The sequence below is a fragment of the Panthera tigris genome, chromosome C1 (assembly GCF_018350195.1).
Source record: "Panthera tigris isolate Pti1 chromosome C1, P.tigris_Pti1_mat1.1, whole genome shotgun sequence".
NCBI classification, from domain to species: Eukaryota; Metazoa; Chordata; class Mammalia; order Carnivora; family Felidae; genus Panthera; species Panthera tigris.
Genome location: NC_056667.1, coordinates 156634283 through 156661258, shown reverse-complemented (window position 1 = coordinate 156661258; position 26976 = coordinate 156634283). Strand labels below are relative to the sequence as shown.

Below are 26976 nucleotides of genomic sequence, written 5' to 3'. Positions count from 1 at the left end.
CATGGAATGTACCAGGTGAGGAGGAAGACACATTCTCGTGACCCTGTGAAACAAACTTGTTTATCACTGAAAACTAGATTCCCACTGTGTTGCTAGGGTTCCAGAAACTGGCCAAGATATTCTCCATTATCTGCTATGCCTCCCAGGATCTTATCTAATAAAAAGGGAACTAACCAGTAGGAAAAAAACATGGTCTAATAATACCAGTGTTTCATTCTACATTTATAATGATACGAGACAATTCATCTAACATCTCATTGTGGAAACAGTGCCTTTCCTGGAAAATATCACAAACAAGGCTTTTGTTTACTCATTCTAATAATTTTGGTATCTCATTGCACTTTCCCAAACTTAGCATTATAAAAATGCCATTGTCTTTGTGAGTGTATGCAAGTAATAAACTGTTTCAACACAATGGCCTTCAAAAGTCATCACTGCCACTCCTGAACTGGGCAGAAATAAGGCAACTAGCTTCCATTTCTGATTGAGCAAACCAACCAAAGTTCCAAGAAGAAGCAGCTCTAGTATGCAAGGACAGGAAAGGATGGATGTTCCAGCTAAAGTAAAAGAGCTAATTTTTCCTTTACTGGCCTTTAAAAAAATCGATTAATTTTTTACTCAGGTGTATTTGACATACAAGATTGCATAAGTTGAAGGTGTACAACTGGTTGCTTTGATACATTCGTATACGTCTATATGATTACCACCATAGCTTTAGTGAACACCTCCATCATGTCACATAATTATCATTTCTTTTTTATGGTGAGAGCACTTAAGATACAGCCTCTTAACAATTCTGAAATATACAATATAGTATTGTTAACTATAATCACTATGTTGTGCATTAGATCTCCAGAACTTTCTCATCTTCCAGCTGCAAGCTTGTACCCTTAAACATCCTCCCAATTCCTCCACCTCTCAGCCTCTAGTAACCACCATTCTACTCTTTATTTCTACGTGTTTAGCTTTTTTAGATTCCACATATAGGCAATGTCATACAATATTTGTGTTTCTCTGTCTGGCTTATCTCATTGAACATAATGCCCTCAAGGTCCATCCATGTTGTCACAAATGATAGAATTCCCTTCTTTCATATGGTTAAATAATATTCCATTGTATGTACATGTATATATACATAGTTTTTTAATATGCTGTGTTTGTGTGTGTATACATATATATGTATATACTACATCTTTTTTTCCCATTTATCCATTGATGGGCATCTAGGTTATTTCTATATCTTGGCTATTGTGAATAATGCTGCAATAAACACAAGAATGTGGATATCTCTTCAATATCCTATTTTAAATTCCTTTGTGTATATACTCAGAAACGGGATTTCTGGATCATTTGATAGTTGTTATTTTTAATTTCTTAAGGAACCTCCATACTGATTTCCATAGTGGCTAAACCAGTTTGCATTCCTCTCAACAGTGCACATGGGTTCCCTTTTCTCCAAATCACCACCAACACTTGTTCTTTCTTGTCTTCTTGTGATAGCCATTCTAACAGATGTGAGGTGCTATGTCATTATGGTTTTGATTTGCATTTTCCTGATGATGAGTGATGTTGAGCATCTTTTCATGTACCTGTTGACCATTTGTATGTCTTTTTTAGAAAAACATCTATTTAGTTTCTCTGCCCTTGGTTTCTCTGCCTCTTTGCTTTATTCAGGACTTCAAAGGATTGAATGAATAATGTCCATCTGCACTGGTGAGGGTAATCTACAGATTCAAATGCTAATCTCTTCTGGAAACACCACCAATGACATATCCAAAAATAACGCTTTGCCAGCTATCTGGCATCCCTTAGCCCCCTCAAATTGATACATAAAATTAACCATACCACCAATCTCAGACAAAGTCACTCTGAAACCAGGATAAAAATGAAACAAAGCAAGGCCAGTCTATAATTTTGCTCATGCACAGGCAAAAATAAAGTCATTGTGCAAAAATACCAAACATCCCTCTCTCTTGCTATATAAGTGACTATTTCTTTACCCAATCATGAAATTGCTCTGGCTTTCTGACAACATTCAATCTAGAGCAGATGCCTACTTTCTTGAATCCTCTCCCAAATCACCTAATTGAAGCCCACTTCCTATGATAGGTTCATCCTAAAACCCTCTTACTGAGACACCATGTGGTCCCTACCATGTGTTCTCCCTCACTACAATGAATAATAAATTCAGATTGTTCAACTACAGTTGTGTTCCCAGTGGTCTTCTGCTACAGGTCAATGCTACAGGGAGGAAATCCATGCTATGTGTGAATTTTTGTGTTTGAAAACATTACCCTTTAATAGTAAATTAGAGATCGCAAAAATCATTGCATTCAGAAAGAAGCAAAATGCAAACAAACCTAATATGAAAACAAATGTACGGAATTGGTGGAGGAACAGAGACGGAAAATGAAAAGAGTAGGTTGGTTGACCATCATTCTCTTCCTTAATAGAGGGTGCCTTACTACAAGTGACCCCAGAGGGAGGGTGGGAAGTAGGGCAGGGGAGAGAGTCTCTAGGCTTGAAAGCCAAAAGGAACTTTAGCTGTCTTCTCCCTTTGGACCAGCTGATGTACAGACTCAGTTTCATGTCATTTTCATACTAGTCCCGCAAGGTACATCTTATCACCATCACCATCACTGACTTGAATGATGGAGAATTCAGAGCCTGGAGAGAGGTTAAAAAATGTTTTCAACAACATGGAGTGAGACCACAGGATCAGTGAGACTCTGAAGTTCACAGGCAAGACACTACACCACTGGGGTCTAAATGTTGTCAAATATTTGCACACCAGTAGAAAGAAACCTTTTTAAATGAAGAGCTAAGCCAGGAAAAAATAATTGAAGACTGATTTTTTAAAGTCTTATTTTAAAATTAGGAGACTCAGTATTATAAATATTCTGAAGATTATTTTCTCATTATCAAAGAATTTCTTTGCTTTCTGAAAAACAAATTTTTGTTAAAATTTCAAAAATGATATAACCAATGTGGCAATTTCTACAAATGGAAGGTTTGCAGCAACCCTACTGCTGTTTTTCCAACAGCATTTGCTAACTTTGTGTCTCTGTGTCATATCTTGGTAACTCACAAAATTCCACTTTCTCATTATTATTCTATTTGTTATGGTGATCTGTGGTCAGTGATTACAACTTGCTGAAAGTTCAGATGATGGTTAGCGTTTTTAACAATGAAGTATTTTTTAATTAAAAAAAAAATAAACCAATATGATTAACTCATTCTATCAGGAATACTTTATGAATATTTTCTGTATAATATATAAACTTTGTATTCATAAATGAAATTATAATAAAAACCCTTTAAATCCTGAAAAAAAATGATATAACCAGTGAACATTGCATTCTCTGCATTGAGAATATATTCTCAAAATACTGAGCAAATTTTGTTGTTGAATAAAAGAATTTTGAATCTGCTTCATGTAGTTTTTTTTATCTTTACTGACCTCATAAACTATTTAATTAAATAATATTTCTCACTCTATTTCTTAATGTTGAATTTATCTTTAAAGTTTATTTTTTAAAATCATGTTGATAGGTACCATTACATTGATAGTACCTTTGATATGATGTCATGAGAAGGGTACTTTACCTCTGTGGTTTTCCTCCCTAAAATACACAACCCATATCTAATCCTGAGAAAAATATCAGATAAATCCCACTTTAGGAGATAGTCTACAAAATAACAGTTCAATACTCCTCAAAATTGTCAAGGTCTTCAAAAACAAGGAAAGTACAAGAAATTGTGAGAGCCAAGAGGAGCTTAAGGAGAGATAATGAATCAACATAATGTCTTCCCTCTACATCTTCACAATACTTTGCATTGTTAATCTTTGCCAGTATCTCATTTAAAGGGTTTAGTGTTCATTGCCGATCATTACCCAAAATCTATTCATTGGAGTTGCAGATAATGATTTCTCTAGTTTTATAGTATTTTACAAATCAGTAATGGATATTGATTTTTGTTGAATACTTTTTCTGCATCTATCAAAATGATCAAGTTTTTTCACATTGAACAATCATTGCATTCCTGGAATCAACATTGTTCATTATGTTTTTTTCATGAACTGCTGAATTATACTTAACATATTTAACAATTTTAAATCTATTTTCAAAAGTAATTATAATTCTATTTTTTCTTATATCATTCTTGTTTGTTTTGATGTCAAGTTTACACTTGTTTTGTAAAATGAGTGGGTAGCTGTTCCTCTGGTCCATGCCAGACTCACCATATCCTCGATCTAGGAGTTGCATTTACAAAGAAGCACTGAAGGCTACCCACCAGTATTTAGGTGTAGTTGGTTCAGTACAGTGACCCAAGAATGTCACCAGTTGGTTGTGTAGTGCCAGTGGTTTTTATTTTTACTCATGAAGGAAGGAAGGAAGGGAGGAAAGAAAGAAAGAAAGAAAGAAAGAAAGAAAGAAAGAAAGAAAGAAAGAAAAGGGAGGGAGGGAGAGAGGGAGGAAAAATGAGCAGAAAGAACAAATAAATAAAAAGCAACTATCCATTCATCAGATAGAGAAAGCCATAATCAATGGTTTGGCTTTATTTTTCCTAATAATTAGGCTCTTTCATGGAGTTATTAACCAATTAAAAATATGATTTTTAGTGAAGATTTAGATTGTTAGTGAAGGTTATTTCTTGTACCAAATTGTTCTTTCATTTGGCTATTTTGTTTAAGACGAGAAAAAATAATTGCAATGATTATTTTGTTTTGTAGGGCTATTGGCTGCAGATTGCAATTACCATGTCTGACTCAGTAATTCTTCGCAGTGTGAAGAAATTTGGAGAGGAGAATTATGGTTTTGAGTCAGACACATTATGTAAGTGGCCCTTTTCTCTTACTGTCTCTTATATAAAAAGAGGTTAGAACAAAAGTAGACAAGCTAGTGAAGTTTCAAGGGGCAGAGAAAAATCAACAATATGTAGAACCATTACGGGATGCATTTCTTACCCACAAATCTGTAGTTCTCTCCAGAATCTGTGTTATGGAATGTCTGAAAGTGCTAAGTAAAAATGCACAAAGTGTGGGTAAATGAAAGTATCTCCTCTACAAATACCTCTTTTTTAGTAGAGTAGGGTTCCAGCATTGGTTATTATTATTGCCTTTATTCAGCTGTTATAATTGATTATAATAGTAATAATTTAGTGGGAAACTATACTAAGACGGTGCTGGTTAGAATGAGACAATGGGAAAGAGGACCTGTAGCACTAGCACCTAACATCTAGTGAGCGCAGGTGATTCCAAGCATTTATTATTTTTTTAAACGAATTCTATAATTTTACATCTTGCAGAAGAAGAAAATTAGACTTGAATAAATTTTTTTAAACTTGGCAAAGATCACATGACTGATAATTGATGGAACCATCATTCTAATCTAGTTCTATCTGATTCCCAAACCCAAGATGTTGATCTCTATCTATACTCTAATGCCTTTTTACTCTTACTTACATTAATTAAAATGTCAGGGAATCAGGATGTGCTGTCCCATGGTGGTGGTTGACCTTAGCACCCTGAACTCCTTTCCCTTTGCTTCCCTACACCCATGACCCTGCACCCCCACTTTCACTTCCTACCCTCCATCTGCTCTGACCTAAGCTGAGGAAAATTATATCCAGCTCAATCCTGTGGTTTCTACTGGCATGGGAGTGTCAACATCATCTTATTGTCTAGTTAACTTGTAGTCTTAATTTTAAATAGATAAATTCTGATGTTTCCAAGGAGCCAAACAATAAATATCCATTTTACTTGGTAGTTCAAAAAAATTAGATTTTCTTCAGCGAATTTAAAAATGTTGGTCTCGGGTTGCTAGCATGGCTCAGGGGTCTGAGGGTTGGTCTCAGGGTTAAGGGTCTGACTCTTGATCTCAGCTCAGGTCGTGGTCTCACAGTTCATGAGATCAAGCCCCATGTCAGGCTCCATGTTGACAATGTGGAGCCTGCTTGGAATTCTCTCTCTCCCCCTCTCTCTCTGCCCCTCCCCGACTTGTGCATGCTCACACATGGTCTCTCTCTCAAAATAAACAAATAAACTTAAAAAATGTTGGTCTCCAGTTGATGCTCAGAAAATACCAATATCTCATACCTTGTAGAAATATCTAAAAATGTAGTCAAGCCAGTAGTCCTGAACCTGAAAGGGTATCTTGTGTAATATGAGAGACACAGAGAGAGAGAATTAAAAAAAAAAAAAAAAAAGCAAATAGTCATTTTGCAATGTTCCATGAGTGAAATTAATTTGTGGGAATGTTTTCCCAGAGAAAAATTATTAATGACTATGTTTCATTGTGTCATTATTATTAACTGCTTTGTACATTGTTTTTATCCTGACAGATAACAATGATAAGAATTCAAGGTAAGTGACTGTTTCAACAATGCATCATCTTTTTCTAGATTAACTCCCTAATATTCCTTTTAAAGGTACAAAGAGAGATAATATTTTCATGCACATTGTACTTCCTATAAAATGGTATAGGTGATCCATTCTTTTTCTCTTTAAATCATTGCTGTAATTTGAAAAAACAAACAAACAAGCAAAAAACATTGCTGTAATTTGATTTCAGAAACTGTTTGGAAGATCCCTTCTGAATTAGGTCCAAATCTCCCCTGTGCACCCAGAAGCATCATAGAATTTCTAACCTAAATGGGCAGAGGTGAAGTTGGACAAGTAATATTTCATGAGCACAGGGGAGGTCCCTTAACCCCAAATTCTTTCCATAGGCAAATAGTAGAACCCTAAAATTTAATTGTTAGATATTTCTCTTTGGTTTAAAAGTTTAAATTCTCATACAAAGCAAATGTCAGCTAATCATATATTGGCATGAGAGTAGGATTAGATAGAGTCTAACTTAGAAGACAGAAGGGAGGTGCTAGGCAAGTTCCTGAAAAAGAAGTGGTAGTAAGGCGGAGGTTGAAGCTCTTTAAGAAATTTTAAGTAATTCACAGCAGAGAGGGGTGGTGGATGTGGTAACAGCAGTTTTGGACTAGGAGTAGTAAGGTCAGCCTGGGCCTAGAGGAACCACACTTTCCTCACTGGAGGGAAAAAAGATGAAAATGGGTGTGGGTACAGATGAACAGCAAAGAGAGAATCAACAGGAAGGTTGAGTGAGTTCTTTGGTTTTTAGAGGAGATGAACATTTTCTGTTAGATGTGGTAATGTAGAATGAGAAGATCACAGTGAAAGTCTGAGAAAGCTGTGGAGGGAAATGGAACAGTCTATAGACAGATGAAGTACAGTGTTATGGATTGAGTTAAGGATGGAGACCATACTCATTCATTCATTCATTCATTCATTCATTTCACAAATATTAATTAAATGCATACCAGGTGTCAGACACTATTACAGGTACTGAGGATACAGAAAAGAACAAACTGGGCAAAAATCTCTGTCCTTGAGGAGCTTACATTTTAGTGAGGATGACATGATAAGCACCATAAATAAATATAATACATAGCATGGTAGCTAGTGATAATCTATCACTGTCTTTCTAAGGAAAAAAAAAAGCAAACATGGAATGGAGATATGAAGTGATGTGGGGAGAAATTTGAAATTTTAAAGGCTTTGGCCAGGGAGGGTCCCATTGAGAAGGTGACTTTTGAGGGAAAATCTGAAGGAGATGTGGGGGTTGGCCATGCAAGTATCTGAAGAAAGAGCATTCTGTCAGGAGGAAACAACAAGTCCAAATGGTCAGAAATGAGAATAAATTTGGCATGAACAAAGGTCAGCAGAGAGGCCAGGTTGCTCGGGTGGAGAGAATTGGAGTGCAGTAGGAAGAGACAAGGTCAGAGAGCCAATTGGCCAGACCGTGGAGGGCCTTGGACTTTTCAGCAAAGACTTGGGATTCTACTGTGAGCTGGAGGGGAACGTCAGGGCAGCTGACTGCTAGGCATGGCATGTGTTGGCATCAGTTTACACAGTGAAGAGGTGGTCTTGAACCTCTTCAGGCCCCACAGCCTGGTTTCAGGTGGAGAGGGGCAAACAGTGGATGGATGCAGAGATGAGGGCGTTTCCAAAGATGGAGGTGGGGAAAAGGATTGAGGATGATGGTAAGAGTGTGGTCCAAATGGCTGGCAGTGGGAGCTGGGATGCATGGGGAAGGAAGCACAATCCTGATAGGTTTTTAGCAATTGAAAATTAATGAGGGTTTAAGGAACTGCAGATCACAACTGAGATGACAAAATGGTGTAGAAGGAGAAAGGAAGTGACAAAACAGGATGCATCGTCAGTCCCAGAGTGTCAAGGGAGTAGTTTCTGTTGAAAGAAAGGTCCAGGGTGTATCCGTGAGGGATGACTCAGGTGAAGTAGAGATCCCTGGAGTCGAGAAGGTCAAATATGGGTTAGATATAACATTATGAGAAGTGAAATGAGTAAGAAATACTAAGGAAATATGATTTTATGGGAAGTATAGGAGTTGTTAAAAACTTCTCCATCGTATAGGTACTATTTAATGTAGTTTTAAAATTTTTAAGTGCTAGAAGGAAGCTTTAAAGCAGCTAATCCAACCACCTCCACTTGCCCACAAGGAAATGTGATAGAAACAGGCTGAGGGTCAAGGATGAAATCCAATAGTTATTGCTAATATAAACTGGGAGTATAGAGACTTTTCATTTTCTCTCAATATCTCTCAGAAAAACCTCACTGACTTTCTGCTCAACATGAAATAGAGCTATACCAAAATCTCTAGAAGAGGTAAATCTGAAAAATAAAAGTTTGTTTTTAGGATGCCCGGTTTGGCAAGAATTTCTCAGTCAGTGGGGACTTTATTTCTTACTAAAGGATGTCTCATAAAATCACCACCTATGGAGAATTTCTCTTTGTTTTGGAAAGGATGGTCTATAAATCCATATGTTTCTCTCCTCAGGTTACAAGATGAGAAAAAAGGTGACAGCACTCAAGTTAGCTTCTTTCAACTGGTAATAAAATTGTGCTGATTTTTGACATAAATTTTGCAATGGAAAATTGTTCAGATCATGGAGGAGTGTTAAATCTTCAGTCATTGGCAGGTTTTTAAGTACAGTGTTCACGTATTCAGTCATAAACGTTGTCCATGGGATAACATGCTGAATGGCAATTAGAAATATATCGCTAATTAAACACATAAATCCTATCTGGTAGATCAGAAAAGTGTCCTGGAAAATAACCATTAAGCCCATAATTATTATTTTAGTAAGGAAAATTATCACAGTAACTATATTATGTATACTTACTCTTATGACATATCTATATAAATTCCATAGTGTAGGTATTTACCCCAAATTTTCACAAGGTAGAGACATTTCTAGGCAAAAATAGGCACTCTTCTTTGTCAGTGTCAGTTCTGGGAGCCAATTTATGCTACTGGTGAATGCCCCACACAATATTTCTACATGGCAATCTCATCAATGCCATTGATCACTTCCCATTTATGTTGTGAATCAATACCTAAGAACTGAAGTCAGTTCTTGAGGTAAAGAGAATGAATTCAGAGACTAGGAAAGAAATAACAAACTAAAAATGTAAGAGTCTACTGTCTTAGATAATTGATATACCACTTATTTTTATATAGTTAGTGAAAACTCTATTGTTCAATGAAGATGATTCCCATAAAATTTGGTGCTGAATACTATTTATCAGAATCTAGTAACTAAAATTAAATAGTCCTCCTACTTCCCCTGCTTTTCACCCATAGATGATCTCTGAATCCTTTGTTTTTCAAGTTTCGATTTTCTTCAACGACTGACATTTGGCTGATGTTTGTGGGAAGTTTATGTGCATTTCTCCATGGACTATCCCATCCAGTCCTGCTCCTCATTTTTGGCACAATGACAGATATTTTTATTGACTATGACACTGAATTACAAGAACTCAAGATCCCTGGAAAAGCATGTGTAAACAACACCATAGTATGGATCAACAGCTCCCTTAACCAGAATATGACAAATGGAACGCGTTGTGGGTAGGCTATTTTTTATGTTTAACCTTTTTTGTTTATATGTTGAATTATAATTCAAAATGTGTAAGTGGGATTTTATTAGCTGAACTGGATTGATATCCAGCATAGAACAAACAGAAACATAAATTCAACCTGTATTTCTACAAATTACTCCCTCCTAAAGTTCTTCCTATCTTACCAGGTTTTTAAATTCTAACAAAAAAATAGAACTGGAAATTGCCTATTAAATGTGACACCCAAATTTAACCACTTGGTAGACTATAGGCTTGAGGATGAACACTACCAATATACTTGGGAAGTGAGCCATGAATTTTATTTGAGTCTTTGTCATGTCTCACGTCTCATTTTCAAGACTTTTGTTAGTCACTTAACTACTTTCCATTTCTTAGCTTCTGTGACTGTGGCTAATGTTCCATTTGATCCTCAGCCTTCTTTTTATAATGGGAAATTCATTGTTGTGCTACAAGACTTGGAGTAGGGGCCCCTGGTCTCAGTAGTTGAGTTTCTATGCAAGAGTTGTGTGATGCTGCAGCAAACAGAAGGGAGCCATGCAGAATTAGCCAGAACTCACCGTGCTACTGTTCATTTTGTGATTAGCCCGAAATCAGTGAGTCCATAGTGTTCAGTGTTGACTCACTATCATAGCATGGACTTTGCAGTGAGCCTCACACTGCTTCAGGGCCAGAACAAGCTCATTTGCATGTATGAAGTCACACACTCAGGTTCAAGAGCCAAGGGCAGGGCACATCTTGCCTTGGGAGACACTTGGAGGGGCTCCCTCGAACAAAATTACATTTTTTACCTTCATCTAAAATTTTTTCTACATGTTTGATTTGTTTTTTTTAATGTTTGTTTATTTATTTTGAGAGAGACAGAGAGAGAGAGAGAGAGCTGGGGAGGGGAAGACAGAGAGAATCCCAAGCAGGTTCCATGCTGTCTGTGCTGAGCCCACACAGGACTCCATCTCACGAACTGAACCTAAGCCTAAATCAAGAGTTGGATGCTTAACCAACTGAACCCCACCCAGGCACCCCTACATGTTTGATTTAGATTATGAACTAATCCTCCTACATCACTGATACTCTTCCATAATATTATCTACTGTTAGGGTCTTTCATTCACTCATTCATTCAACCAAAATTTTTTGAACACCAACTACCTATCAGGAACTTTGTAAACCTCAAGGATACAGTGGTTATCTTGAGCCATGGTCCTTATCTTCATGGCATTTAGGTCTAGTCAGTAAAATCATCATTAAATCAAAGACGATTGAAATAAATACGTAGTAACAACTGGTTAGTGCTTGACAGGAAAATATAGGACAACATACAATGTGCAGAATTACCTTTTAAAAAATAATAAGCCTACTCATGAGAAATAAATTTCCTAAAGCCTAAATACATGTTTTTCTTCTAAATTTGGAACAGTTTGCATAAAAGAGTTGCTGTTGTCAATGACAATCTTTTAAAAGTCTTTCATTTATGTTGGAGGACAAAAATGAATTGAGTAGTATGACTACAAAATGTAATGTTAATTGCCTCCCTCTTTGGAAAAAATGCATTCAGACTTATAATATGATGTACATTGACCCAAATCATTAACACTCATAAAGGTAAAATTTTCTAGGGAAAATTCCTGAAGGCATATCTCTTCATGCCTTAATATTTGGAAATAAATGTTAGAGGGGCTAAAATTTGAGACTTATCCACAATGCCAAGTGCTTATAAATATTTACTAGATGATTTAAAGAATGAATCCACTTTTAACGTCTGCATCACCAACATTCATTAGAAAAGAATTTCCTATGGCTATCCCTTAGTCATACTTTATTCATTTTTACTGGATTATATACTCAAAGGTGAGCACATTGTGCAGAGCAAATAGGGGCTTTCAGAAGTTCATTGGCTTCTGCTGAATTCATGTGATGCAAAACATTAAATGGATATTTGTCCTTTTTAAAAATTTCATATGGGTATCTGAACTTGTGTAGATCCCAACCCTTCTCAGGCCTTTTCTTTACTCCTTTGATGAGTTGAATACTTTTTAATTGTGAGTGACTATGGTCACTGATGGGACTACTCTTTATTCTTCTGAGTAAATGTTTGTTTAGCTTTGGCGTTAGTTAAGATCAATGTGAAAATGGACTTGGGTGGGGCAGAAGACAAGGGTGAGGACATTTTCTTACTGTAAGTAGTTAACGTGTCTCCTAAATTACCCAACTCTTTTGCAACTTTCCTTCTTGGAAAAAGCATATCGTTAAAGTAAAATTTCTCTACCTATTATAATAGGTGTACAGGTCTTGGACAGGGTTGCTCCATGATCTTATCAACATAAGCATGCATGTTTATTGGTAGAAGCTGGTTTTGCTTTTTCATTTCACTGGTTGGTTTCTACATATGAACTGTAATTCATTGGGTGGAATTTTTAGGCAAAGCCTTCCAAACAGCTCTCAGTGAATAATGCTGAAAAGTATTATGGAACATCAAGCTTCCTTAACAGCTTATCAGAATTTATTTGCTCAGAATAGTCAAATAATATGGCAAAAGAATGAAACATGATGAATGAAGGGAAATCCAAGCAGTCCAAATACCACAGTGCAGCTTATTTTTATTTTCTTTTATCCAATTAAAGTGTAAAAATTCAAACAAAAGCCACAAAGCCCAAAAGTTTTATTGTGGAAGTGACATACCATAATTTCTGCCATTTTCCTTCTTTTTTTAAAGTTTATTTTTAGTTTTGAGAGAGAGAGAGAGAGAGAGAGAGAGAGAGACTAGAGGAGGAACAGAGAGAGGGGTAGAGAGAGAATCCCAAGCAGGCTCTGCATTGTCAGTGGCAGAGACCAACACAGGACTCAAATTTATGAATCATGAGATCATGACCTGAGGCAAAATCAAGAGACACTTAACCCACTGAGCCACCCAGGTGTCCGTTTCTGCCATTTTCTACTGGTCACACGACCAACCCTGGTACAATTTGAAAAGGAACTATGCAGCAGTGTGGAAACCAAGAGACAAGAATGATTAGGGGCTCTGTAGAGGCTGACTACCACAGCCATTGGGAAATATGATTCTTTATTTCCCCCACATATGAATGTGTCAAAGTAGAAATCAGCCTGTACCTTCTCTTGGATTTTGGTCTGTTTTCTTAGCAATGTACGTTTAGTGTATGCATTCAAACACTGTGTTGAATTTAAACACTGTAAAACCATACAGTTTTTATTTTTAAAATTTTTTTTTTTCAACGTTTTTTTATTTATTTTTGGGACAGAGAGAGACAGAGCATGAACGGGGGAGGGGCAGAGAGAGAGGGAGACACAGAATCGGAAACAGGCTCCAGGCTCCGAGCCATCAGCCCAGAGCCTGACGCGGGGCTCGAACTCACGGACCGCGAGATCGTGACCTGGCTGAAGTCGGACGCTTAACCGACTGCGCCACCCAGGCGCCCCAAAACCATACAGTTTTTAAAACAGCTTTATTGAGATACATTCACACACCATAAAATTTACCAATTTAAAATGCATAATTCAATGGTTTTCTGTATTTTACAGTTGTGCACCTATCACTACAATCAATTTTAGAATATTTTTAAAAATGTCTATTTATTTTGAGAGAGAGAATGAGAGTGGGCAAGGAGCAGAGAGAGACAGACAGACAGACAGACAGAGAGAGAGAGAGAGAGAAAATCCCAAACAGGCTCCAAGCTGTCAGTGCAGAGCCCGACACAGGGCTTGATCCCATAACCGTGAGATCACAATCTGAGCCAAAATCAAGAGTCAGATGCTTAACTGACTGAGTCACCCAGACGCCCCAATTTTAGGACAATTTTATTACCACAGAAAGAAACTTTTCGCTGTCACTCTCCCATCTCCCATCCCCCCTCAGCTCTAGACAACCGCTAATCTACTTTCTGGCTCTGTAGATTTGCCTATTCTGGACAATTCATACAACTGGAATCCCACAATATGTGGTCCTTTGTGATTGGCTTCTTTGACTTGGCATAATATTTTCAAGGTTCATCGTATTGTAGCATGGATTGGTACAGCTTACCATGGGTCTTCCTGCAGAGTGCTCCATGTGCACTTGAGGGGAACATGCAGTCTGCTGTTATTGAATGGAATGTTCAAAGGATTTCTGTTAGGTCTATTGGTTTGTGGTGTTATTCAAGCCTTCTATTCCTGGTTATTCTATCCAATGCAAAGTATAGAATTGCGATCTCTGACTATTATTATTGAACTACCTATTTCTACTCTTGAATCTGTCAGATTTTGCTTCATGTATTGGGGAACTCTGTTTTTAGATGAATATATGTTCATAATTGTTATAATCTTCTGATTGTTATAATCTTATGATAGATTGGTCCTTTTATAATCACAAAACATTTATTCCCAATAACAATTTTTAAAAGTTTATTTGGTCTTATATTGGTACAGCCACTCTTGGTTTGTTATGGTTGCTCTTTGCCGTGACATATCGTTTTCCATCCTACTTTTAACTCGTTCGTATCTTTGAATCTAAAATGTGTCTCCTGTAGACAGTCTACAGTTGGAGCTTGTTTGTTTGTTTGTTTTTTAGATTTATCCAGTCTGACAATCTCTGCTGTTTGATTGGATTATTTAATCCATTACATATAAAACAAACATAGTAGTCTGAAAAGTGGATAAAAGAAGGTTAGAGTTCTCAGGACTCAAATCATGACATGACTGTGAGTTCCCTGGGTTATTTTTAGGCCTCATATGTACCACATATGGGTATTGGGAAAGCTGCAATCTGGAAAAACCAGTGAGCACAAACCACAAAGGACTTAATAAAATTATGCTCTTTCTAGATAGTAGACCACAAAGAGGCAGCCTAACAGAAAAATCTCAGGCAATAACTATATCACTATTCTACTCAAGCCAACACCACAGGAAAATAAAACAAAACAAAAACAAAAAACACTACATAACCTCACACTTACCCATGCTAGCAAAGGTTGAGTTGGGCCTAGGCTTCCACCTTTACCAGGTATCACTGAGCCCCTGCTGTGTCTGTCTCCCACCCCACCTCTGTGGTATCAGTGAAGAATATGTAGAGAGTTGAAGCACCCCTACTGTAAAGAGAAACCTCTCTCCCTGCCTGCTTGCATGGGATCAGAGGGTCAGGACATTCATCACAACCTCCATGGAAGAGACAATCAAGACATTTTCAGACGAGGGAAATTCAGAGAATTTATTGCCAGCTGACTTAAGAATGGCTAAAGGAAGCTCTTTGAACAGAAAGGAAATAATAAAAATAATCTTGGACATTAAGAAGGAAGAACATAGTAAGCAAAATCATGGGTAAACATAGTAGACTTTCCTCCTCCGCTTGAATTTTCTGACTTATTTTTAAAGGTGGAAGTAAAAACTGCCAACACTGTTTGATATCATCCTATTGTAACATTGTTTGATGTGAATTTGATTTGGAAATATTAAAGATAATTATAGTATTAGCAGAGGAGAATAAGGGTATATAAAGGGAGGTAGTGTTTTTACACTCCATACAAACTGGTAAAATGACACTAGCAGATTATAATAAGCAATATATATATATATATATATATATATATATATATATATATATATATATTTATAACATAACTCCTAGAGCAACCACTAAAAAAGCTATACAAAGAGATATACTCAAAAACACTACAGGTAAATCAACTTTGAATTTTAAAAAATGTTTGAGGGCACCTCGGATGGCTCAGTCAGTAGAGTATGTGACTTTTGATCTTGGGGTTGTGAGTTTGAGCCCCATGTTGGATGTAGAGATTACTTAAATAAAATGAAATAAAAATATAAAAACAGTTTGAGTAGTCCATGGAAAAATATTTTTCATGCAAACCTTAGTCAAAAGAAAGCAGAAATGACTATACTGATATAAGATAAATTAGATTTTGGAATAAAGAAATTTACCAGAGACAAAGAGGACCATCATACAAAGGTGAACAAGTCAATCTGCCAGGAAGACACAGCAATCTTAAATGTATACACACCAAACAGAGTTGCAAAACTTGTGAAGCAACAACTGACAGAACAGAAAGGAAAAATAGACAAATCAAAAATATAGTAGAACCCTTAACTACCATCTCTCCACAATTGAAAGAGCAACTAGACATAAAATTATCAAGGATATAGAAGAGCTAAATACCAGCAGCCACAGGATCTAAACGACATGTATAGAACATTCCATTCAACAACCACATAATACACATTTTTTAAGTGCCTACAGAGCACATACCAAGACAGACCATACCCTATGAGCTATGAAACAAACCTCAATTTGCTTATAAATATAAAATAATTGAAATAAAATATAAAATAATTGAAATAATAGAGTGAATTCTCTAACCACAATGGAATCAAACTAGAAATCAGTAACAGAAAGATAAATGGAAAACCCCCCAAATTCTTGGGAATCAAACAGTACACTTCTAAACAATTCATAGGTCAAAGAGGAAGTGTCAAGGGAAAAGTTTAAAAATTGAACTAGATGAAAAGGAAAACACAAAATGTAAAAATCTGTGGGACACAGTTCATGCAGTACTGGGAGGAAAATTTATAGCACTAAATGCATACATTACGAAAAAGGAAACATCTCAAACTAAACATCTAAGCTCCCAACTTAAGAACCTCAGAAAAGAGCAAAATAAGTCCACCGAAAGCAGATGAGAGGGTATAATAAAAATAAAAACAAACAATACAGGAAATCAATGAAACAAAGATCTAGTTCTTTGAAAAAAAAATCAGTTAAATGGGCAAAACTTTATCAAAACTGACAAAGGAAAAAGGGAGAAGACACAAATGACCAATGCTGGGAGTGAAAGATGAGATATTACTGTAGACCTTGCAAACATCAAAGGAGCAACAAGGAACTACTGTAACTAGTCTACACACATAGATTTGACAACTTAGAAAAATGAACCAATTGCTTGCAAAAACAAACTACCACAACTCACCCAATGTGATACAAATAATTAGAATAGCCCTATTAAAGAAATTGAATTTATAATTTTAAAACTCTAAAAAAAGAAATCTCCAGGCCCATGTGATTTCACTGGAGAATTCTACCTAATGTTTAAAAAAAAAAAAAAAATACCACCAGCTTTATACAATATTTTCCAGATAATAAGAAGGAGTAGTTAATTCATTTTATGAAGCTAGTATTACTGTGATCCAAAAGCCAGACAAAAATATTACAAAAAAGAAAAGCACAGATTAATATTCCTCATGAATATAGATGCAAAATGGTACCAAAATACTAGCAAATAGAATTAACAATATATAAAAAAGAATTACACACCAAGTAGAGTATATTCTAGAGAAGCACATGTGGTTCAGTATTAGAAAAACAGTGAACGTAATCTACCACATTAACAGGCTAATATATAAAACCACATGATGATCTTCACTGAAGATGAAAAAGCACTTAAAATTTCAACACCCATTCATAACAAAAACTCTCAGAAAACTAGTAATGGAAAGGAACTTCCTCAACTTAAGAAAGAACATCTACAAAAAAGTCCCACAGCTTTTTTGTGTGAAAGATTGAGGGGCGCCTGGGTAGCTCAGTTGGTTGAGCATCCAACTTCGGCGCCAGTCATGATCTTCCTGTGGCGGGCCTGAGACCCATGTCCAACCTTGAGCTGACAGCACAAAGCCTGCTTTGGATTTTCTATCTCCCTCTTTCTCTGCCCCTCCCCCTCTCATGCTGTCTCTCTTTCTCTCTCTCCCTCTCAAAAACAAACATTAAAAACATTTAAAAAAATTTTTAAAAAATAAAAACAAAGTAAGGAAAAAAAAGTGAAAGATTAAATGCTTTCTCCCTGAGACTGGAAACAAGGCACGAATATATGCCTTCACCACTATTATTCAACACAGTGCTCAAAGTTCTAGCCTATACAATAAGGAAGGAAAGGAATACTGATTTAATATTTAACACTATTGAAGTATACATTTAAAAGTGGCTAAGTTGGCAAATTTTATGTTACGTATTTTTTATTACAATCAAAAACGTTTTAAGTGAAAACAAAATACAGACCTAAAAGGAAGAAACACACCCAATTATATTGAAGATGATATTATTGTGGACATAGAAAATCCCAAAGAATCTACGAAAACATCTTAGAACCAGTAAAGGAGTTTGGCAAAGTCATAAAATACCAAATAAATATACAAAATTTAGTACTATTTCTGCATACTAGCAATGAACATGCGGACACCAAAATTCAAAACACAATGCCATTTAAAATTGCTTAAAAAATGTATTTAGTTGTAAATTTAATAAAACATATATGGGACTTACATGCTGAAAAATGTAAAATCCTGATGAAAGAAATCAAAGATCTAAATAGGTGAAGAGACATATATTGTTAATGAATTGGAAAATTCAGTATAAGAAAAATCTCATTTCCCCCAAACTGATAATACAGGTTTAATAAAATTTCCATTAAAATCTCAGCAAGATATTTTTGCAGTCAAATGCTCTACCACTGAGCTATACCCCCTCAGCAAGATATTTTTGTATATAGAGACAAGATTACTCTAAAATTTATATGAAAAGTCAAAAAAAAAAAAGAACTAGAATATCTAAAACAACTTTGAAAAAGAAGAATAAAGTGTGAGGGAACAGTCTACTCAATTTCAAGATATGTTATATAGCTAAAGCAAGGTTGTGTTGTATTGACAGAAGAACAGAATAGAGAACTCAAATAGACCAGTGCAAATATGTCCCACTGATTGTTAACAAGGGTGGAAAAGAAATTCAAGAGAGGAAATACAAACTTTTTATCAAATGGTGCCTAAATAATTGGACATCCATAGGCAAGAAATGAACCCATATACAGAATAGCTCAAAATGGATTATGGACTTAAATGTAAAAAATAAACCAAACTTTTAGAAAAATGTGTAGCTCACCATTTTTATGTCTAAGGCTAGACAAAGAGCTCTTAGACTTGACACTTAAAGTACAGTCCATAAAAAGAAAAGCTGATGAATTGGGCTTCATCAAAATGAAAAACTTTGGCTCTGCAAAAGACCCTGTTAAGAGAATGAAAAAGAAAAGCTACAGACTGGGAGAGTATGTTTGCAAACTATATATCTAACAAAGGGCTAAGATCTAGAAAATATAAAGAACTTTCCAAACTCAGTGGTTAGAAAAATTCAAATTAGAATATGGGGAAAACACATGAAAAGATATTTCACTAAGGATATAAAGATGGCAAATGAGCACATGAAAAGATACTCAGCAACATTAGCGGTTAGGGAAGCAAATTAAAATCAAAAAGAGACATCAGCACAAATCTATCAGAATTGCTAAAATAAAAATAGTGATGACACCAAATATTGGTGAAGATGTGGAGGAACTGGATCACTTATACCTTGCTGGTGGAAATGCAAAATGGCGCAGCCACTCTGGAAAACAGTTTGGCAAATAAATAAATAAATAAATAAATAAATAAATAAGCAAGCAAGTGTTATATAACACAGCAATTCTACTGTTGGGGATTTATCCCAGAGAGATTAAAACTAACATTCATGCAAAAACCTGTACACAAAGGTTATAGAAACTTTACTTGTAACAGACAAAAACTGGAAACAACCCAGACATCCTTCGATGGGTGAGTGGTTAAGTTGTGATACATCTATACCACGGAATAGTACTTGAAAATGAAAAGGAGCAAATAATTGATGAAAGAATTATACTGAGTGAAAAAAAGCCAACCAATGCCAAAAAGTTACATACTGTGTGATTCCAGTTACATAATATTCTTTATTCCACTTTATAATATTCTTTGAATGACAAACCTATAGCACTAGAGAATAGATGAGTGGTAGCCCGGGGTTAAGGGGGGAGTGGAGGCTGCATGTGTAGATGTAAAAAAGGCAACATGAAGAATCCTTGGGGTGATGAGGATGTTTTGATCTTGATTACATCAATGCCAACATCTCGGTTGTGATATTGTCCTAGAGTTTTGCAAGATATTGCCAAAGGGCATATATAATGCTTCTGTATTATTTCTCACAATTGCATGAGAATATACACTTGCCTCGAAATGAAAAGTTTAATGAAAAACAAACAAATGGCTTCCTGGGTGAAAAAAAAATTGTCAGATTCTCGGAAAGGGAATTCTAGCCATTCTGGAAATTGTCATAGATTCTCTAGCCATTCTGGCAGTAAGCCATCGTGTATGGGTGTTGTGCAGAGCAGCTTTACTCAGTGATCAGCCATTTGTGCACAGGTTGATGTCCCGTGCATTAAACAATACAGAGCCTCCATCATTCTGAGAGTAGGACATGGCCACATTTCTGCCAACCTGTGGTGGTCAGTTGTGAGTTGCCACTGATGTTCACTCTACAGTGTCAGTACTATTGGGTCTACCATGCATGAAAACCATTGAAAGGAAGACTCCGTGTTAAGCAATGCCCCCTGTCATAAAGACCTCCTAGGTATTGAAAATGAAAACCCTCTGGGTTTAGTAAATCTGAAACCTTGAAGTATAAATTGAGTAATTTGATTTTATGGTGAATTTATTTTTCATAAAGGGCAAGGTAAGAATCCCTCATATCTTAATCATTTGTAAAATATCTCTTACCTTTCCCCTTTAATTGCCATCTTTCTGCCCTCTTCTCCCTTAAACAAATGAACCAAGGGAATCTGAATTTACTCTAGTAAATGTATGTCAATTTTGCTGTTAAAAAGAAAGGCGCCCATTTGGTGGTCCAAATCACCCCCACACTTTAAAGAATCCTTTCGAGGATTTTACAGCCACAAGAAAACTTTCCACCAGATGATAAAAGAAAATTTGATGTGCACTGAAAGGAACCAAAGCAGCCTGTTCTTTTCCTTCCTAGCAGTTTTTTCTGATAGATCTGTTCTGTTGTTCCAGAAATATTCTCAAGTAAAACCCTAATAACTTCTTATTCCCAAGAATAAAATAAAAAAGTTAACCATTCATCTCTGGGCTGCTTCAAGAGTGAACGGAATCATAAACTACTCATGTGCTTATCCACACCATCCCCTACTGATATAATTCTCTGGGAGTTTTCCGCAATAAATCTTGGAGCTGGGTCTGTGCTCAGTACTTTCAGTCTGAGTAGGTTTGTTTATAATGGCAGCTGTGTCTCTCATGACAGAGACACCTTTTATCACCTCTGCTTAGAGTGTCTGGAGAAGGAACGCACCACAGGAAATCTTAAGTAAAACTTTCTGACAAATACTCATAGTTGTCTGTTTTTGGACACCCAAATTTCATGTCACAAACAGAAAATTAGCAATATGGACTAACTGGTCCTTTAGAAGTCTTTCCTCACAATATTTCACTACATACCCTGTACAGAGATACTTAACTTTTGTGAGAGCCTCCGATTGTGGATGTAAGTTTTCTAGCTCTTGTCCGTGCTTGGGGTTCCCTTTCAACCATCATGAAAGACTGGGAATGTGGTGAACAGACATATTAGCTGGTTTGGAGATTATCAGAGGGGTTGACCAAAGCAATTATATCTCTTCCTCATAAGTATTTTAAAAGTCAAAGCAAAATGAAGAAACACTGCGGTGTTGGGTCTGCTATGTGTAAGGTATTGTACAAGGGTTCAGGCAGTGTGAGCAAGCAGCTTAAACCAAGCTCTTGCCCTCAAGTAGCTTGCAATCTAGCAAAACAAACAAATATTTTCAATAAAGATGCTGAATAGTAGTGCAAGATGGCAATTAAAATCTGTCGCAGAATCATAGTTTGTTCTGAATTAAAGAAATTGCACTTCAACACTTGGTCCAAGTTCGGTAGAGGGAGAGAACAATTCAAGCTTGGGTCATAAGAGGAAGGCCTGATGGGAAGCAGAAAGCATGTAGGATGAGAGCATCTCTGCTGAAGACACTGCTTTCCAATTCTAAAGAAATGGACTCAAGGGGCACCTGGGTGGCTCAGTCAGTTAAGCATCTGACTCTTGATTTCAGCTCAGGTCATGATCTCACAGTGGTGGGATTGAGCCTTGTGCCAGCTCTGTGCTGAGTATGGAGTCTGCTTGGGGATTCTTTCTCTCTCTCTCTCTCTCCATCTGCTCTTACCCTGCTCATGTTCTCTCTCTTTTCTCTCTCTCTCTCTCTCTCTCTCTCTCTCCATCTGCTCTTACCCTGCTCATGTTCTCTCTCTTTTCTCTCTCTCTCTCTCTCATTCTCTCTCCATCTGCTCTTACCCTGCTCATGTTTTCTCTCTTTTCTCTCTCTCTCTCTCTCAAAATAAATAAATAAACATTAAAAAAAAGAAGAAATGGACTTGATATCATTTAGAGCATCCTCAAGGGTCAGAACTGTTACCAATCTATGTTAATTTTCTAATTATAAAATTCTTTATTTTCTGAAAGCAATTTCAGAATAATTTTTGCTTCCCCTCACTGCCCCTGTGAATCCCAAACCCTGTGTGCCACAGCGTGATAGTTGTGCTGGAAAAATGCTTTAGGGCTTTCTAGCTATTCTCTACAAGTTCTTTGGGTTCATCTTAGACATCGTGCCAGAGAGTGAAACTTCATGCGCTGTAGTCAGCAGAAGGCCTGGGCTAATAAGTGTTTTTCTCTTTCTTTGGGATGATGAAACACACACATTTTTCACAATGTCACTTTGAGATGGAAGAGCTGAAAAGGTGGCTTAGATCCCTAGAGGAGGTACAGTAAGCTTCCTGATTTATAGCCCACACCTCTCACCAGTGTCTTTTCGGACACCTGTCTGGCTTTATAAAACCTTTCTCTGGTGATTTGCTCCATCACTGCACAATGAGCATGAGTGGAGGGACTCTATGGACAGAGCCCTGGGCTGCCATCTACTGCCCCTGGCTTCCAGCAGCTGCCAGTGAGTTAGTTCTGCCTATGAAGATGAAGGGGGTAGGCATCTTTGCCGGGATTGGTACCATGAGGTCTATGTAGAGATTTGGTTAGATCGAATTATAATTCTACATAGATAAGAGGGCTTACCCGTATTTTATATTTTAAATTCCTCTGTACCCACAAATGTTATCTTTGGTAAACCTGAGGCGACTTCTGAATCTTAATATTCTCCCCTTCTTTTTAAGGTTGCTGGACGTTGAAAGTGAAATGATCAAATTTGCCAGTTACTATGCTGGAATCGCTTTGTCAGTACTCATCACAGGATATATTCAAGTGAGTAGCGCCTTCATTTTATTTATAGATCAACCTCTGGGTTCAAATACATTACAATGAAATGCAAAGTACGCTCTTAAACTTTAAAATTTTTTAAAAATGTTTTTATTTATTTTTGAGAGAGAGAGAGAGAGAGGAGAGAGAGAGACAGCATGTGAGCAGGGGAGGGGCAGAGAGAGAGGGAGACACAGAATCCGAAGCAGGCTCCAGGCTCTGAGCTGTCAGCACAGAGCCAGACACAGGGCTCCAACTCATGAACGGTGAGATCATGACCTGAGCAGAAGTCTGACGCTCAACCCACTGAGCCACCCAGGTGCCCCTCTTTAACTTTTAAGTTTTTCAGATACCCTAAGGACTACAGTTTTACTTGGAGATGGGGGTGAGAGAATGGGGAAGGATTCTTGCTCTCAGATGGGGAGAAAAACATAAGCAGTTGCCTAGAGAGATGGTGAATGAATAGACATTGAATTTCAATGCCCTGTCCTCTGTGTCCCCTAGACTTTATCTTTTCTTCTAAACTCAAAAAAAAAAAAAAAAAAAAAAAGGCAATTGCGGATGTGTTTGTAATGAGAATATGAACACCCTGGAGAAAGGCAGGCATGAGGAGTTGGAGGAAAGCAAACTTGACTTTCTTTTTCTCTTTCATTGCTAAAATCTCACCAATCTGTATTCCAACTCAAATTCTGTAAACTGAATCTAGAGTGTATTCTAGATTTAAGCCATGGGAGGGCTTGGAGTTACTTAACCCTTATTTTTTTTTAAGTTTATTTATTTTGAGAGAGTGAGAGAAAGAGTGTATGGGAGGGGCAGAGACAGAGGGAGAGAGAGAATCCCAAGCAGGCTCCACACTGTCAGCACAGAGCCTGGATGTGGGGCTCGAACTCACAGACTGAGAGATCATTACGTGAGCCGAAATCAAGAGTCAGACCTTAACTGACTGAGCCACCCAGGTGCCCCATGCTTAACCCTTATTAAAGAAGAAAAATATTTCCTCTTTTGCCTTCTTCTGTAGAAAAAAAATAATTATTTCCCTCAATCTCCATTCATTCAAGAATTCCAGGAAGTTCATGTTCACTGTAAAAAGAAATGAATCAGTTTCTCTCATTCTGGCACTGGGCATTTTGATGACAACCCGACTACATCTGGTTGGGGAAAACTATCAGTAGATTCCCTGCTTATGTCATAACTTTTGTCTTACTTTCTCTGAAAATCATTGTCCAATAGCCTGGAAACTATACAAACATGCTTGTTGGCAGGGCTCTCGGGAAAAATACACTCAGAAACGGCATGCAAAAATTAGAGCAAGAATTTCTTTTCGGCACTGTGAGCTTTCCTTTACTTACGCAGTCAGTGGAACTCAGTAAGGTTAGCTCTACACGTGGCAAAGCCAAATTCACACCCGAACCTTCGGCTTCCCTTTCCGCAGCTGTTCTGCTCATCCCGCTTGAAGCAGCAGGTGCCCTCGGCTCACACCGCAGCTCCCATGACGCGGCATTCTGCGAATCGCTTTCCTCTTTCTCTCAGCACTCATACTGAAAGCGTTTTCTTCTGGAAAGAGAAGGAATCCACGGATATTTTTAACGTTGCAATGCCAAACATTCCTTGCTTCATTTTCAGATATGCTTTTGGGTGATTGCTGCAGCTCATCAGATACAGAATATGAGAAAAATTTCCTTTAGGAAAATAATGCGAATGGAAATGGGATGGTTTGACTGCAATTCCGTGGGAGAGCTGAACACAAGACTTTCCGAGTAAGTGGTTGGTAGGAGGTCTTAATGTATGTGTGAGTTTTGGATAATAGAACCCTTGTTTCTAAGTTAAATAATTGGAGACACGTTTTCAGTTATTTTGGATACATTTTGTCTCTTAAGTTGGGCTTTTACAGGTAGCATGTTTTTTCCATAGGTAACATTTTATCAAATATGATCATTAACAGTTGATAGCCAGGATACTAAAGTTTTGTTTGTAGGCCCTTAAGAGTTAAAAGAGCTAGGGCTATTTGGCCTCCAAAAGAGAGACTGAGGGATGTCACAATCTATGGATCAATAAGGAAAAATGATACAATTAGAACGAATTATCTTGCTCTGTTGAGGTTATTTCTGCACATAAAAACAAAGACAAAGAAAAATCCAAAATAGCTCGAGAAAGATTCAAACTAAAAAACTGAATTTAAATCCAGTTTACACCTAAATACTAGTTGGGGCCATGAATAGCTCCCCTCCAGTCATTCTGAATGAGCCCTGAGTAATTAGAACCAATTGAACCCTATTGAATTGAACGTTGAGGTCTCATGAGAGACACTTAGTGTACAGTATAGTGAAGATAAGAGACTAAATGTTGAAACCCTTAGATTCGAGCACTCGTTCTGCCCCTTACTTACTATGACCTTGAACAGACACCCTTGCTATAATACAACTGTCAAATCTCTGGGTAATAGCTAAGGTCCTTTGTCGCTATTAAATCCTAAACCCTCCTGGCTCCATCTAAACAAGAGATTATGGGAATATTCCCAGGAATATGAATGTAACATAATTATGTTCAACCAGTATTCTGGAGGATTTACTCTATGCAAACCATAAAGATAAACCACAGAATTCCTGATCTCAGGGAACTTACAGCCTAGTAGGAGAGATAAAAGGTGCAAACAAGTAAATAATCAGTGCTGGCGCATACTGATAGCTTACAACACACGGACACTATTCTACATACTTTACTTATATTAACTAATCCTCATCTGTAGATGGACATAAGGACAGAACCTGAGGCGTAGGAAGGTTAAGTAAGGCAAGTTAGCCCAGGAGAAGCTTGTGTTCAAATTCAGAGCTGGCCTGAGTCTGTGCTCTTAACCACTATTCTATATTGCCTATAAGCAGAATGCAATAATTACATACATGTACACACACATACACAGATTAATTACATTGCTATGCAAACACAGGGAGGAAGATATTACTTCTTCCTCGGAGATTATGTAAGTTTTTATGAACTAGGCAGTGTGTGGGTTTTTCCTTGAGGCTGAAAGGATTTAGCAGGTATGAAGAAGGAAGGAAGAGCTTGTTAGGACAGACCAAGGATATGAGCCCTAGGAAAGAAAGAGACAGATAAGGTGGTTTCTAAAAGTCTTTGTCAACACTGAATGGACACCAGTTGGGAAAGCTGGGTTGAGAACAAACTTGCTTGGCTGTGAGGGAGAAAGAGGCTTGACGAACTCACAAGCTGTATCAAGTGTTTCAAAACATGCAAGGCTGTTGTTTCCCACGGGCAACGGGGTACAGATACAAGAGTGCTTAGAAAGGAAAGACTGGGATTTCTCAGCAAGACATTTGAATTGACCAAGTTCAGTTTTAGTGATCAAATCCCCTCTTGTTTCTAGTGATATTAATAAAGTCAATGATGCCATTGCTGACCAAGTGGCCATTTTCATTCAGCGCATGACCACAAGCATCAGTGGGTTCCTGTTGGGATTTTACCAGGGTTGGAAACTGACCTTGGTTATTATCTCTGTCAGCCCTCTTATTGGGATTGGAGCAGGCATCATTGGTCTGGTAAGAATGTCTTCTCACTTCTCTCCAAGACTTTTGTGCTGAGAAACAGCCAGAAATGTGAAACTTGTTTCCTTTTTCCTGTGTATGTTTAGTCAATATTATCACTGTTTCAGTTTACTTTGTTTGATTATTCCTCACTATCAAATAACATTCCACAGATCAGGGATTGATGATGTTTTAATAACATAAATATTATTGTATTAATAACAATAACAACTACATTTTCTGAGCATTTACTATTTTGCCAGGCACTATTAGGGACTTCATATATATTGTCTCTAATCTTTACAACAATCTTATAAAGTCTTAATGACATTT

The 26976-nt window shown here is 37.1% G+C and overlaps 1 protein-coding gene across 3 annotated transcripts in view; it reads left to right on the top strand.

Moving 5' to 3' along the window:
* Positions 1 to 4762: 4762 nt before the first annotated feature.
* The window catches only part of ABCB11 (ATP binding cassette subfamily B member 11), an 80753-nt gene continuing 58539 nt past the window's right edge, over positions 4763 to 26976 (top strand). For all 3 annotated transcript variants that reach the window (XM_042997309.1, XM_007074605.3, XM_042997308.1), the window contains exons 1-7: positions 4763 to 4838; positions 6346 to 6367; positions 8874 to 8925; positions 9709 to 9947; positions 23026 to 23113; positions 24731 to 24864; positions 26487 to 26658. In XM_042997309.1, the coding sequence (XP_042853243.1) occupies positions 4763 to 4838; positions 6346 to 6367; positions 8874 to 8925; positions 9709 to 9947; positions 23026 to 23113; positions 24731 to 24864; positions 26487 to 26658 (783 nt within the window). The remainder of the gene's footprint in view (positions 4839 to 6345; positions 6368 to 8873; positions 8926 to 9708; positions 9948 to 23025; positions 23114 to 24730; positions 24865 to 26486; positions 26659 to 26976) is intronic.